Source organism: Squalius cephalus (genome assembly GCF_949319135.1).
Source record: "Squalius cephalus genome assembly, chromosome: 13".
Classification (NCBI taxonomy): Eukaryota; Metazoa; Chordata; class Actinopteri; order Cypriniformes; family Leuciscidae; genus Squalius; species Squalius cephalus.
In genome coordinates, this window is record NC_137134.1 from 28,286,031 (window position 1) to 28,302,663 (window position 16,633).

Here is a 16,633-nt window from a genome sequence, read left to right on the forward strand (position 1 = left end):
GCTACATTTTAAATTATTTCAAGAAAAAAAAAACAATAAAAATTGGTTTGTTATTGGTGAATTTACATTTATGGATATAAAATGTGTATATATATATATATATATATATATATATATATATATATATATATATATATATATATATAATTTTTTTTTATTTTTAATTGCATGACACATTTGATACAATTTGCCGAAAAAAAGAAATTGATCTTGTAATACAAAAATCATTTAGATACAGTTCACGTTTTCAAAAGGAATAAATAAATAAATAAATAAAATAAATACACATCAGTGAGAATTAAGACAAATATCATACAAGTAACAAATAATCTGTATAAAAATTATAAACAACATAAAAGTACACAGCCAGAGTATCAGACAGTAAATATCAGTTAAATTAATTATAAAGTTAACTTAGATAAGTATTGCATACATTTTGATGCTGATTTACCATCTAATCTAGAGATACAGTCTATATATTTTTTTTAAGTCAAGTTTAAAAACATTGAAAAGAGGTTTGTTCTTCATAAATTTCGATTTATGAGTAAAGAATTTTCCAAGCAAAATTAATAAGTTGAGTATATAGTGTACAGTTTGAGTCAGAAAAGTAAAAGAAGATGTCAAAATTAGATAAGTGTGTGTTTGAGCCAAGGTGTCCATTAATGAAACATTGTAGCCTATATCATTCCACAGAGAAGCGCTATGTGAACAGATATAAAATAAATGGTCTAACGTTTCTGTTTCCAGAGAGCAGAAGCTACATTTTTCGTCTATGGTAGGGATAAATTTCTCAATAATCTTGTTACAGGGGTAATGGTGAAGAATTTTAAATGATATTTCTTTTACTTTGTTTGTAATTCAAAATGTGTGTGGGTAACTGGAGCGCATATATACGTCACCTCCACTGTGGAGGTGACGTATTTCCTGTTTGAGAATGGAGCTCCAGTCGTTCACACTGCAGCCAGAGCCAGACCCTCCTCTGGATTTCTCGACACACGTTCCGAAGCCTTCGAAGTTTTTTTTTTTTTTTTTTTTTGGCAAAACACGAATAAAACTACGAGTAACGTTACTCGGAGGTTAGTTTTTGCTGACGTAAGAAGATATTAAGCTAAGTTGCTATCTGTCGCCGAAACGAAGTTTCAAACTTTGGGCGTGGCAAGACAACAACTTTATTTGCAATAATTTTCCAGTAAATAAGTGGTGAAAATGAAGATCTTTATTTGGATCACATACACATTGTATGCATTTTTCGTGCCTGGTAAGACAATTCATTTGTTACACTCTTCAATATACGCTAAAAATAAATGGTGCTGTAGTATCATATAGTATCTTCTTTTTAATATTTTGCGGTTATAAGATGGCTTAATATAGTTATAGTCGGATTTACGCATATGTTCGGCCTCGGTTATTATAACCGGAGAGATCGTTTATGTCATATTATCGTAATACTGGGAAACTGCATCATTTGAGACTGAGACGAGTTAAAATCTCGTACGCTAATTAATAGACAACCAGGCCACCGTTTAAGATGAATATATGAATGATTCTATTATCCCGTTTGCTGTTTTAAATGATGTATTCGTCGTACTCCGACGATATTTACGAGTTGGGGGCGTTAACATGGCGGAATACCGCTATACTTAAAGGTATTTAGCAGTGATATTGTCAGGCTTTTCTATTTACAGCGCCGTTAGCTAATCGCCAACACAGAATATGATATATTATAATATAATGCAACATGTAACGATGAGCTGGCAGTGGCTTCATAAATTAATTAAAAACATAAAAATACAAAGTACACCTGATGCACATTTCTTTGTTCTTCCTTTTCTAGAACAAGAGTTTAAAAACCTTACTGTATTTTTGTGTAATTAATTAAGAGAAAGTACTCCGCCATATTGCTCCGACGAAAGTGACTTGAACGCACATGCCGTTATAAGCGCGACTTCCCACCTCGTACGTACGAACTTCCCAGGAGGACTTGAATGCACCATTACTCCTAGAAATGCAGTGACGCAGTATTTGTGTAAGATGGGGTGATGGTGAGGGTTTGTAACATCCCGACTACAGTTGGGGACTTATTTAAAAGTGTTTCAAAATATCTGTATAAATGAAAGTTAAAATATAAATTTGAATATCTCTCAAATTGGCCATACTGAATATTTAGTTCAAAAGCAAAGACATTGTCACAAGTTGACCTGTATTTTCCAACAACAACCTGTAATTTGAAAATAAAAGCACTTTATCGTACTAAACCATGAAATAGTATTATTTGTATCCATATATGATGGAAAATAACACTATAGGGCAATTCCACGCAAAACTGTCACATCCATAACGCCAACACAATGCCATGGTATTTAGTTGGCATTATGGATGCGACAGTTTTGCGCGGAATTGCCCTATAGGTTTATTGTCATTCCTTTAAAGGGAATCTTCTATGAAAATATACAATCATCACAACCAGATTGTATGATTTCCACCGTACAATGCAATAGGCTAAATGAATTTGGACGTGGGTTTTATGCTGTTCTAAAAAATGTTCAAGATCATCCATGAGAGATGCATGTAGCCTGTTTAATGAGTGAATGTGTAAACCAGTTATGCTCTTCTGCTGTTTATGTATGTTACATTATGAACCCAGACATATTTCTCTTCTCACAATCTTGATGTTTTTTGTTGAAAAAAGAATGCACAGCACTTTCTGGTTGTATTTCTTTTTTCTGTCACTCTTCCAGATGTGATTTATAATTAACTGTTCTTTTTTCTCCAGGTGTGTCTGGTGTTGATACAGAAGAGGAGTCAGTGTTTGTGATGGAGGGAGATTCAGTCACTCTATACACTGGTGTTAAAGTAACCCAAAAAGACAGAATTAAATGGTATTATAATGACATTCGCATTGCTCAAATCACTGGAAATCAGAGTAAGATCTGTACAGATGTTCAGTGTAAAGAGAGATTCAGAGACAGACTGGAGCTGAATCATCAGACTGGATCTCTGACCATCACAAACATCAACAGCACAGACTCTGGACTCTTTAAACAACAGATCATCACCAACGGAATGAGCAGTGACAAGATCTTCAATGTTTCTGTTCATGGTGAGTGATTTAACATTTAAAAGCAAGTTATTTGGACCTTTAAACCACAGTCCCACAGTAAAAATGACTAACAAAAACAATGAAGAATTTAGAAGAAGAAGAATTTTATAATAATATTTTAAACCCAAAGCATTTATTGAGATGCTAAGAGAGATATATACAAAAGCAAATTGAACTTTCTATTAGGAAGTTTCAGTGTGAAAATAATGTGAATACTGAGTGTTCTCTTACCAGACATGTATACCTACCATGTGGTACAATACATAGTGTGTGTGCATATGTATTAAGACATATAAAATTTCACAATTCGGTTCGATTTCGATTCAGTATTGATTATTTTGGATATCAGGTACAATACATGGCAAGTTTTTTAAAGGAAAACAAATCTCTTAACTAATGCTTTAAACTATGAGAGTCAGTTGTTGCCTACTAGGCTTCATTAGCCTACTATAATATTGAAGGTAAAAATTAACTGATTTGTATACAAACACCTAAATTACACTTTTATTTATTTTTATAATAATAAAGTTATATGAAACTATATGAAGCTCCTTTCTTCTAGCCCAGCAATGTTTTGGTGCTATTTAAGAACCACTTTTCCTGGTTCAGAGCTGGTGTTTTGGGTGTCAAAAAAACAAATAACAGATTTGAAACTAGGCTCTGGCTCCGAACACAGCTTGGTGGAAAAGCGGTACGTGTCACAATTGGTCCATTAGTTATAGATTACCAGCTCCTCCTCTAGCCAATCAATCAAAGAGGGGTGTTTTTTCTTTTATTTACTATAGTGAATAATTGGCTGGGTTTCACTCGCATAACTCTTGCGCAAAAGTTTGCACATTGCTTGTTATATCCACTGACTTGCATTCATGGTTTAAATGGAAATGTTTCAAATATTGCAAAGTAACATTTGTATTTATCACCATCTACATCTTTGCTCACAAAATGGACAATGATTAAAATTTCGTCCACATCATTTCCAATTGAAAAAGTAAATAATTACATGAATGAATAAATATAGAAATATTGAATAAATAAATGGAAAAAAAACATCACCAGCATCACCTTCTCAGGCCAAAATATTCCACTTTTAACATCAGCCACAAACCTGGGTGTTAAAATTGAATGGAAAAAATAAATATAATTAAATAGACAAATAATTATCAAACGTAGTATTTGTAATTAGTAAATAATTAAAAGTATTTTATTACAATTAACTGAATTCAGCAGACTGTGAAAATTATGTAGACTACTGACATTTGATGCCTTTTCATAATAGGTTAATGTTACGTTTTATAATGCCAGTGTTTATTAATGACTTAAATTTCACAAATTAAACTTTATCTTAAAGTAAATCAATGGATCACGATGACAGTTCGGACGCTGAGGAAATTGTAGCCTAAATGTTTACTTGTATGACGGACCTCAGCCATATAATTATGAGCCTGATATGAAGCCAAGAGAGCAGGACAGGCCAGGATTAGACTGAACAACGGTCAGAGGAGAGGAGACACATTGAGTTGTGGTGTGAGGACAACAGGGCCAGGGGTCTCGGTGAGAGAACAGTGTTAGCTCACAGATATATCCACGTTAGCCGACGATAGCCTATGTATGCTCAGATCACAATATTGTACAGATAATTATCATGTATCAGGCAATAGCAAAGCTAGCATGTGTTGTGTATGTCAGCCATTAGGCGACAGTTTCCAGAGGAAGAGGGACTTTATAAAGGCTTTGAATGGCCCCATTTTTGTGACAATGAATAAAAAAATAATCACAATCACAACTGTCTTACTGTATAAAAACTTCATATGTAGAAACATTAAAGTGTTTTTGTACAGATTGAAAATGAATTATAGAACATAATATACATATTAACAACATATTGCCGGGATTATAATCATCCGGTCTATAGTGACACTACTCCTCACTACCGCGTTTTTCAAAGCAGATGCAGAAGTGAAAGCTCATCTCTTACCCTGCACAAAACGCACCCAGGCACGGAAGATAGCACCGCCCCTTTTTCTTGTTCAGAAACCTGTGGACTTGATGTCCTGACAGGTCATGATTCACAATAATTTACCATGACAATGATTAATTGAAATACAATAACCACTGAAAACACACTGAATCACGACCGCTTCTACTGAATACCAATCTCCTCGGCACTGAGCGAACGCAGAGCCCCAAACGACTCCCTCTCGTGACGTAATATGACGCGATGTTGAGAAAAAAAGCATTTTTTTCAACACAGTCAAGGAAACTGTAACGTTTTCTACTAAATTTGTGCCCTTATGTCTTGCAAAACAATTTTTAATCCTGCATTAACTTTTCATATGGTGTTTTCATACAAGGTATATTAATTTTGCAGAAAAAATCCCCTGCAATATGCCCTTAATATTTAGAGTAGTTGACTGTCATTCTCCTCTATGCGGTTTGAGTTACTGTTTAAGATTGATTAAATAGCCTAGCCTATTTAACATCGTTACAGGCACCTTGCGAGCATTCATTCATTCAACTAATTTAAAAGACTGGAATAAAGCACCAACGCACACAAGCAATCCTTTTTATTAGTCAAATTTATTTAAAAAAGTAAACTCTGAACAAACACTGTTAATGAGAAGACGAGCATATAGGACTGCTGCAGGTTAGTGGATAAATATATTTGGCCTATTTATTATTCAGAATGCACAGTTGGAAATAAAATCAATTTATAGGAACATTTCAGCAGGCTCAAGATAATTAGGTACTGTAATTATTCATTGTTTTAATCAATTGGCATCCATAAAACATATGATAATCTCATGTATGTAGGTGCGCTGAACGCTCTAACAGAAACTCCCGATATGTAGGCCTACTTAGTAGAACGTGGAAGTATTGTGCAATTAGTCCATTAATATGAATATGCGCAGTGTGTTTTAAAGTGTGTGTGAGTGACTGTAATAATGGTGATGTCCCTAGCGATTTGGTTCATTATTAAACGGCTCTGTCCACATTATTAATGAGAAGAAGAAACTCGTTCACTCCAATCACTGCACTGTATTCTGCATGAGGTTGCATTTCACTGGAGAATGTCACGAAATGCTGTTTCAAGTCTGTTCATTCATCTGTTAAACTCTGCTCTGTTGTCTTTCAGAGACATATTAAGTGTGCATTGTTTTCGTTCTTTTGTGTGCATTTAGGTACATACCAACACATAAGGAAACTGTCTGTAAAAAGCATTTCACACATGCACACACAGAACAAGCATGAAGGCATTTTCTTGAATTACAGTTCATAGCCGGGCCATAAAATATATAATCTTTAACGTCTGTAAATGAAGAAATTTATCTATGTGACAAAAACAATAATTAAACAATCATCATCACTGCATAAGAGACAACAAGAATTGTTGCAAATTGTATTTTAAAAAATATTTATTCTCATGCAAGAGGCTTAGTCTCAAAATCACAGCAGTTACCCGTGATGTGAGCAAGACCTGACACTCAGCCCAGGAAATTCCCTTCTTACACTCCTCCTTCAAGGTCTTTCCTCTGCAGTTTTCCACTCACCCAGCATGGCCACATCCACATCACATTTAGAATAGAATGACCCCTCTAACCCCCCTTGGCTAAATTATCTTCCATACCTAAAGAGTTAAAGGTTTTTAATCATTTGTCTTACTGTGTGTGTCTTGCTTACTCCAGGTGCACAAACATACATGCATTCCAGAAGAGAAATGAATGCTTAAAACCACACAATGTCTAAGAAAATATTAATTTTTCTACAACACTATCTATCTAGGCTATCTAGGCTATATATACATAGTTTAGTATTTTTTTTTTTTATTGTCATTTTAACCATTTTAAAAATACCAATATTTAATTTTTTACGAGACCAGTGTTTTATATAATTAGTTTGCAAAGAATTCTGTGAAATGCTTATAGGTCCCTAAATGTTATTATAATTGTTATATATCCCAATAACTTTGAAAAACAGATTTAACAAGTTGCCAGACATGATCAAATATATCGCTGTCCATTGTCTGTCTCTTTTAAGAATGCATATTATACTATTTCTCTAAAGACACACTTAAGTGTTATGGTATGAATAATAAAAACAAACACTTATGTGCTGGATCATACTTTAAGTATCATATTTTATATAAGCACATTTTCATATAATCAGTTTGGAAGCACCTGCAGCACAATCATTTTTTTCTAACATGTTATCTTAAGAAATATGAGATTTTGTTCTCTGTAGTGTTTCTGCATGCTGCTGCTTATTGTACTACTGTATTATAATTTGTACAAAAATAGTATATCATTTATATATTAAAGTGTTTTAGTTTCACTTCTACAAAGCATTGGAAATAAGTGTGTTTAAGCACGTCATTCACAACATTACACAGTGTAAAAAGATCACGCATATGGTAGAAATAAATTATAAAAATAAAATGTCCTTAAGATAAATGCAATAGATAAGTAAAGTTTGACATGCAAAAGTATGTTGCAGCTTTTGACACCTGTGTGTTACTGTAACCGGTTTCATCAAACCATAACTATCACTGTAGACTGCTATGGTTATCACTGCCAATCATAGCTATTTCAGGAGTTACACATGGAGCAATACTCTGTCTCCTAAAACTTTGCAGTGTCTACATGGCCTTTAGCAGGAAAAAAAAACTATTATTCAAAATCAAATTGTGAATGGGTCATTTATAGATATTGAGCAGCATTATAGTCAATGAAACTGAAATGAATGAATCTCTTATTTACTTTGTCCCCACATTGTTGGATATATTGAGAAGTTATAATTGTAATATTGTTTTAGATGTTCCTGCTGCTGAACTGAAGACCAAGATCGTGAAGGAGGGAGAATCTGTCACTTTAGAGCCTGGTGTAATGAAAAATCCAAATGCTTTGAGGTGGAATTTTAGTGAGATTGTCATCGCTGAAATCACTGGAGATCAGAGCAAGATCTGTACAGATGTTCAGTGTAAAGAGAGATTCAGAGACAGACTGAAGCTGGATCATCAGACTGGATCTCTGACCATCACAAACATCAGGAACACAGACTCTGGGGTTTATAAACTACAGATCAGCAGCAGCAACATCAGCATCCGTCGTCGCCGCAGCATCAGCATCACCAGTGTAAAGAGCTTTTCTGTTTCTGTAATTGGTGAGTACAATCATACTTTCCCTTGAGGAATTTTAAAATGCATTTCAGTTTTTTTAAATCCAGTAATAATGTCTGACTGTCTGTCTTCATCTGTTCCAGGTTCAGGTCTGTCTCCAGCTGCTGTAGCAGGAATAGTTGTTGGTGTTGTTCTGCCGGTGACTGCAGTTGTAACTGCTGGTGTGATTTACTATCGTCATCGCAAGACCCATGCACCAGTACCACAGGGTGTAAGTATTTCATACAGTTGATTTTAAAAGAAATATGAGATTTATTGTGCAAAGTGAATATTTAAAAGAACCACATTACACTGTAATACTTATTTGTCAAAGTTGTAAATAAAACAAAGATTACTGTAGTATATTTTACACACAAAAAAAAAACCTTTTCAGTCTTTGTACTTAAAAATCTCACATTTATGGCGAGGTTATCCCTGATCACTCGGCGACAAATTTTGTGAAGTTGCTGACAAATGTCCGAAATCATATGCAAAGCGGTGCTCGTTCACGTGAGTGACAATCACGCAGTGTGAATTATCAAAGATACGATCTGAGAGACACCCGGGAGATATTTGGCATGCTAAATATCTGGACCTGTCGGCGATCCAAAATCCTGCTGTGTGAAATGTGTTCTGACTGAAAACTACATCGGCGATGACCGACAGCCAATGAGAGAGCAAGATACAGGGTAGCGGGAAGTTTGAGGAGGAGTTATAGACCAGAATATCAGTTTTTTAGTTGCAATTATATCAAACAGAAATAAATCACAAACATTTGCTTGACTAGCAGCACATTGCACAAATCTCTTTGCAGAACACACAATCCTTGCTCTGGGTCTTCCCAACCATTTCTTCCTGCAGAATCTGTTTTTCTCTTTCTCCTTTTCGCTGTAAATCAGCACACAGACAATTTGGATCGCAAGCTTTTTGCGGGCTATCATTTTTAATAACAATTCCAGTCTCATACGCATGCGCTATTTCTTTTTTATTTGTTTTTTTTGTGAAACGTAGTTTGTGGACCAGACAGAAGTTGTCTGCGATTCTTTTTTTTTTTTTTTTTCATTTTTTTTTAAAGACTTTCCGTTTGTGAAGTCATGCAGTGTGAAACCCCCTGTCGCCGATCCATCATGCAGTGTAAACACAGCAGCAACTGAATGTTACCCCAGATAGTCCTGCAGTGTGAAAAGAAGAGTGACCTGACGAGTTTGAAAATTTGAGAATTTCACATGGTTTCTCTGATCAAATTTGTGAAATTTACTAGAAATGTATGAGTGAAAATTTTCACCACCAAATTCTATTGTGTATGAATACATTTATATGTTTTATATTATTTACTTCCTGAATAGCGTCTGATATATTTAAAGATGAATCACTCTCTGACCATCTGAGTTTTCAATATGAAGATATGGGTTAGAATCATAATTTGCGGTAGTAGTACAGGACACAGTGAGTGTATTTGTACCATTTGATGCTTTTTGGATCTGACAGAGCGTTTGGAAATGGTGATGTGTAATGTCAGTAAATTGATGAGCGCACACCTTAGTAAATCACTTTGCTTAATTCATTTAAATACTCTCTCTCCTCCCATAAATATTGCATCTGAAAGGGACGCTCCTATAGCCTATATGTATATTCAATAAGTTCAGTCTAAAAAATAACTGTCCACACCTTTTCAGCGCTAACGCTAACAGCGCTAACACTGTGTCTTTAGTAAATCCTGACTATTTTTTTTTACGTCATAAGAGGGTCATAGTTAGAGTCATTATTATGCTGTTAGCATCAAGCTGTAAGTAAATCTGGCCCCAAGTCTTTAGTACGTTGTGTATCATCAATCCTGTTCATTTCATTTACCTTCTGTGAATCTGTTTTCTTACAGGAGATTCATGATTTGTAGCAGACTGACACTGCAATGTTCAACTGACATTGAAACCTCGGCCACTACACCAACTACACACAGTGACCTTGATTGTATTCAGTTTAATTGTTACGGAGCTCTACAAACGGCGACACAATCAAAAGTTACATTTGGCAACAGGATGTAGGAGTGTCCAGTGATGCGGTAGATTTGAGAACAAAACAAAACTTTATCCAAATGAACAGCGACTTTTGTTAATGACTGGAATATGTGTGAAGAAGCAGCACACGTGGTACCTTGGTGCTGGTTTTCAATTTTCCGTATCCAATCACAGCTCCTGCACTAGCCAATGGACTTCATATGGGATGTGAGCCTGAATGGACAGATGGACCCTGATACTGACCCGCAGCACTTGAATTCACTAAAGTATTAATAATATTGTGATATAGTAATATAATAATATAATATAATATACCGGTAATATAATATAAGACAGTGTTATAATATAAAAGATATAAGATATAGTGAGAAGCATTCAAATTCAGCACATAATTCTCTTTTATTAACCATATTAGATCAAACAGTGCTGACATGAACTAGGACAAATATTATGCAATGACTAAAGAATTACTGGAATGACCGGAGTGACCCTCGTGCAGAATGGTGACAAAGGTCAATAGAGAGTGTTACGACCCCTAGGGGTCAGGCGTAACGGGTAAAGGAATTCGCCAAAGTATTCATAATATTGTGATATAGTAATATAATAATATAATATAAGACAGTGTTATAATATATACAATATAGTGAGAAGCATTCAAATTCAGCACAGAATTCTCTTTTATTAACCATATTAGATCAAACAGTGCTGACATGAACTAGGACAAATATTATGTAATGATCAAATAATTACTGGAATGACCGGAGTGACCCTCGTGCAGAATGGTGACAAAGGTCAATAGAGTGTTACGACCGCTAGGCGTCAGGCGTAACGGGTAAAGGAATGAGTCTCACTACCAGAGAGATACCAAAAATAAATGTTTATTTCCAAAAGGGATTAGCCAAAGGGACAAGGCCAAAATAACAAACAAAAACAATATTTTTGTTTAACCACTAACCCAAAAACAATGTGAAAAGATAGATATAAAAAATGAAATGCCGTCAACCTCCCTAAGTCCCTTAATTTGGCAAAAATATATACATGAATATATTTACAGGAGAATGTACAAGTCTGTAGCAAACACTGTAAAATAGAATCCAAAATCGTCAAACAGGCGTGGGTCAGTTAACAAGGAAAAACACCGGTCCAAAATCACAATCTCTAAATAATCACTTGCAGCACAATCTCAAATAAGCACAATCTCTCTGATACGACACTGTAGTCTAGACGATGATGATACAAAGCAATAGCGAGGTGGTCACGATCAATGATGGCTCAATAGTCGGGCAGCCCTTCACATATGGAAGTGGCCCAAATCAGAATCGAAAAGATCAAATTCCATGTGGTTTGTGTTGTTCACATTGTTATAAAAAAAAAACAAAAAAACAGATTTGAGACACATATGTGACTCTGGATCACAAGTCGCACGGGTATATTTGTGCCAATAGCAGTGTGGGTCAAAATTATTGATTTTTCTTTTGTCAAAAATCATTGGGATATTAAGAAAAGATCATGTTCAAGATATTTTGTAAATTTCCTACCGTAAATATATAAAACATTTATTTTTGTGAGTGAATGCAGCACAACCAATAACATAAATTTAAAGGCGATTTTCTCAATGTTTCGATTTTTTTCAATTTCTTCAAGATTTCAAAATAGTTGTATCTCGGCCAAATATTGTCATATCCTAACAAACCATACATCAATGGAAAGCTTATTTATTCAACTTTGAGTTGATGTATAAATATCAATTTAAAAAAAATTACCTGGTTGTGGTCCAGGGTCACATGAGCAAAAAAAATCAATAGTCGGTAGCACAAGTGAAACTTCACCTATACATATCAGTTTAAATATGACATCAAAAAGTAATTTGCTATAATCCTTTTTCTAATGATTGGAGAGAAAAAAAACATTAAAACATATAATAAAAGACAGCAATAAATCAGTAATAAAAGTTTGCTCACCCTTAGACTCATAGATTGTTTCATCATGGGAAAAGATTACATCACTTGCTCAGCAAAGAATCCCCTGCAGTGACTGGTTGCCATTAGAATGAGTCCAAACAGCTGGTATAAAAACATCACAATAATCCACAACACGACTCCAGTCCATCAATTAACATCTTGTGAAGTGTAAGAACTGATTTTCCTGCTAAAACAAAACGCACCCGGCAATAAAGCCATAAAATGCACCCTGGACAGCAGATAGTAAAGACAGAGCACAGAACCCTGTCCTGCCCAAACTTATCTCCTTGTCCCCTTGATTGACTTCAACTCATCCCCCCTCTCCTTCCTCAAGGCACTGAAAGTTCATTAAGAATGTCGATATAACACATATGGTGTATCTTGTGAATATGTTGTTTTTCCTTTTCATGTTTGGTGTCATTTTAAAGGGCACAGTGCGATTGGTAAAATGGTCTTAATTTCATTGCAGTCATTGGTTTAATGAAAAAGATTGAGAACTTAGGAGAATCCTGTATCTCCTCTCTGGCTGATATCTCTTTACGATATCTCAAGAAACCAGGTGCTACCCCCGTGGGGTACATGGATTGGCCCAAACAACTCTAAACAACATTTGCTTAACCCCCCTTCTGTTCTGATCTGATATTTAAGGTGAGGTAACAGAGCAACCTTTGGGACTCTTTACCAGGATCATCCCCCATAGTGATGTTTCAGTGCTTTCCTGTGGGAAAGCCCTGACACATTACTGTGTCTTTGTCAGGAGAACATTACTTACTTTTAGAGTCATCTTTGAGTAAATGATGTTATGTATTTTCTGAATTGGCTTTTAATCATTTACTTCTGTAATTGGCATGATACATTTTTACCTGACAAATAAATGTTACATCTTGATTTATTCTGAAGTTTTAGAAATCATTCATTTTAGTAGATTAATGTGTAGTCTGGTGTTTCCGCAAATCTTTGTCCAGGATAGATCAAACTGAAGGCACTTTGAATGGACCATGGGGCACATCTTAGAAAAACCTTCTGATTTCTGACTATCTCCTGACTTAGCATGTTGTATGCTGCAAATATTATATAAATTACACCTATGGGTCTGTAGTGCGCGACTGCATAGGGTAAAATACTTGCACTGCACCCTCTGACTATTTCAGGACTGGCTAGTTTGTGATCGTGAGCGCGCAGTCGCGACGTGACGTCTCAAAGCGACACTAGGTCCGTAATGAACGAATAATTGAAAGTATGGGATAATCAGAATAATCAAAGATCTAAATTAATTCATAATCAATATTTATGATTATTTTCTAATCAGAAATATGATCTAAATTTATTTATCATTTGAAATTGGAGTCAGATTAAGCGTAGAGCTAAAGTAATACTAAAGCTAAATTCCAATAAATTAAGTGAACTTCACTGGAGCGCTGAAAAGACATACACGCTTTAAACCTTCGCCAGGCCGTTGGATTCCGTCATTGGGCCAATGGGTGGTCCTTACAGAAGTGAGAAGTTGTTTGTAAGAAACAAATCCATCATCAAGATATTTTAACTTAAAACCATGCATTTGTTTCTTACAAACATACAGATTTTTGGAGTGGAGTTGTGGATTATTGTGATGTTTTTATCAGCTGTTTGGGCTCATTTTGACGGCACACATTCTCTGCAGAGGAACTTCAAAAGAAGAGTGCTTGATGTTTTTCATCATGGAGAAGGTTTATTACAACTGCCAAAGTCTTACATACAGGAATGGTCCACATTTTCTGTCTTAACCCTCTATTGCATAGCATTGCCATATGGCAACAATTACTTTATCTTAATTTTTTTTTAAAAGCTGTGATATAAAATCTATGTTTTTACAGTTAGTTGTGAAAAGGGGGCTTTAACTTTTAAGAAAATACAATTTATGAGGTCACATGACCAGGATATCCTGTTTGCCAGTCCTTTTTGCTCATGGACATTGACATGCAAACATCACTGTCTGGGGCTCCTGAAGATAGCCTTTTATTTAACATTAAATTCAGTTTTGATTTTATAATTTTTTTGTAATATGCTAAAATACATTTGTTGCCATATGGCAACTATATGCAAATATGGAAACGTCCTGGTGCATTCAACCTAATGGAGTCCCATTGACTTACATAGCATGAAACTACTCTGAGACTATGTTTACAACTTATGCTTATATTTTAAAGGAAAAAACATTAGACCTTCACAAGCTGTTGTGGTGGGGAAAAATAAAAGAGGGCCCCAAAGCTTTGTCCCGCCAGATCCTGTCCGCAGAGACCGCACAGGCCACTGGCCCTTGCATGCATCTGAGAAGGGCAGATGCAAAATGCCAGGATGCAAGGGCATTGTAAGAAGCAAGTGCTCCAAGTGTTTAGTTTTCCTCTGCTTCACTGACTTTCACAAGTCATGAAGAGAATTAAATGCAATGAAACAGCAAAAAAAATGACTGAATGAAATGAAACGAATGAATAGTGTATTTCAGTGAGACAGGTTCCAGGTTCCTGGTTATTATTACCAGACATTTCAGATAACTGTTGAAATTATATAATGTTTTTACTGTATAAATGTTTGTTTAAACATTTCACTAAGTATGAGATGGATTTGTTGAGTCTTGTTTTAAATAAAATTATTTATTTTTTTTTTATTTTTTTTATGGTACTTTCCACGATTGCATATTGTTGCCATATGGCAACAATTTACCAACGACCCCCGTTTAAACTTTTTTTTAGTTTTTTTATATATATGTTATTTAGCTCATGTTAAGTAATAAAAACATGCAAAACATTTTTTACCATGTCTAAGTAATAATTCATGCAATAGAGGGTTAAATCATTAGCAGCAGCATTTACAATTGTAACACACCTGTTTTGACATATCCACTGTTATTTGTTTATATAAATTTTAAACTGGATGTGAACTTGAATATCTCATCAAGAACTGTCATTGCACACTCCAAGAGAAGAACACAGTGTTCCGTGTTGCGAGCGTTGCTGTACTCTCATTTTGAAGGGGGGCCTCTATCTCACACTCCGTGACGTTGCTTCGACTTTGATGGCACAAATTCAGCCCGAAAGAACATATTTGCTCGGAGAAACACATAAATAACCAATTTTCGATGAAGTGCCTGACATCTTTTCACATTTCAAAAAATGTGTTTTGGGGTTTCATGACCCTTTTAATGGTAGCTACATCTGAACTATTTTACTGATAGTAACAGGGCAATATTGAAAAAGTTTAGGGTGCAGGTGTTCTTTCACCTAATTTAACCAGCAAGCTTCCCATGGTCAACCAGCAAGAACATTCATGTTACTATAAGTTTTTCAGCAGGAGTATTTTTTTATCTTTTAAATCGATGAAACTTGCTTTGGCTTTTTGTTTGAACCTGTAATAACTGCACTAAAAGACCCACTGTATAGAAGCAGCAACAAAATGCCAAGTTAGAATTGTTTAAATGTTTTATATACAGACAGGTGCCAAATTATAGTAAAAACCAACATAAAGTGTCTTTATTTCTTTAAGTGTAAGATTTTGGGCCACCAGAAAAGATTAAATGCTTCTTGTCATTTATTCAACATTCTTCCAAAATATACTCTCTCATTACCCCAGTTTTTCTTTCATTTGTTCTGTATGTTATTGGCTGTACATTTCACAAACGTGTGTGACAACATGTTTTTTAATATTTCAGATGTTTGCTATTTATCCTTAAAGTCTTAAATGTGCAAAATTTAATTGTTTTTCTTTTTATGAATTACATTTATCACTGTGATGGAAATGATCGCCTTACTTTACCGGAAGTTTACTGGGGCTGTTTAATTAGGTTTATTCCCTTTTTCTATCCCTTTTTAAATGTCAATTGTTCCCCAGAGTCACCAGTTTAAACAAAGCTCATCGCCTGCCTACAGAATACATAAGCTCTGTTTTTTTAAAGTGTATTATGGTGCCTTTTTTTTTTTTTTTTTGGAATGTTACTCTTGTCAGAGCTCAAATAAATAATTTTGTGGTTAAAAACTGCCAAATTTGTTTCTGCTTAAATAAATGTGATGCTAACTAACTGCATTATTTATATCTTATAACTACATTTCTGTCATATGGACGTAGCTTTACATGTTCACCTTTTATAACAGAACACTATTAAATATGTAAAATTAAAAGTGGTATACAAATAAATGTGAATGGAATTAAAATACTAATAGGCCAAATTCCAACTAAAAGCCAAGCCTTAAAAGAGAAAAAGCTTGACTTAGTGTTGAGCCATGTAAACTTTTTCTTTTTCTTTGTATGTTCATGTGACAAGTGCAATTTAAAAACACATGATAATTTAATCATATTAGCTGCAATATCAGAAATGAGTTCAATGAACTAAGCTAACACTGAATTGTTTGTAGAGTGATCATTGTGTCTCTCT

General features: G+C 34.8%; 1 protein-coding gene across 3 annotated transcripts; it reads left to right on the top strand.

Annotated features, from left to right (window-relative positions):
- The first annotated feature begins 917 nt into the window (after window positions 1-917).
- On the top strand, window positions 918-16,235 carry LOC307169838 (uncharacterized protein). Of its 3 annotated transcripts, XM_079890677.1 has the most exons (5): window positions 925-1,258; window positions 2,774-3,100; window positions 7,910-8,257; window positions 8,357-8,484; window positions 10,129-16,235. In XM_079890677.1, the coding sequence occupies exons 1-5, from the start codon at window positions 1,207-1,209 to the stop codon at window positions 10,144-10,146; spliced, it is 873 nt and encodes a 290-aa protein (XP_079746803.1). In that variant the 5' UTR covers window positions 925-1,206; the 3' UTR covers window positions 10,147-16,235. The 3 variants fall into 3 exon arrangements, with proteins under 3 accessions (XP_079746802.1, XP_079746801.1, XP_079746803.1); XM_079890676.1 differs by lacking the exon at window positions 10,129-16,235 and having other exon boundaries at window positions 918-1,258; window positions 8,357-8,627; XM_079890675.1 differs by lacking the exon at window positions 10,129-16,235 and having other exon boundaries at window positions 921-1,076; window positions 8,357-8,627.
- The last annotated feature ends 398 nt before the right edge of the window (window positions 16,236-16,633 follow it).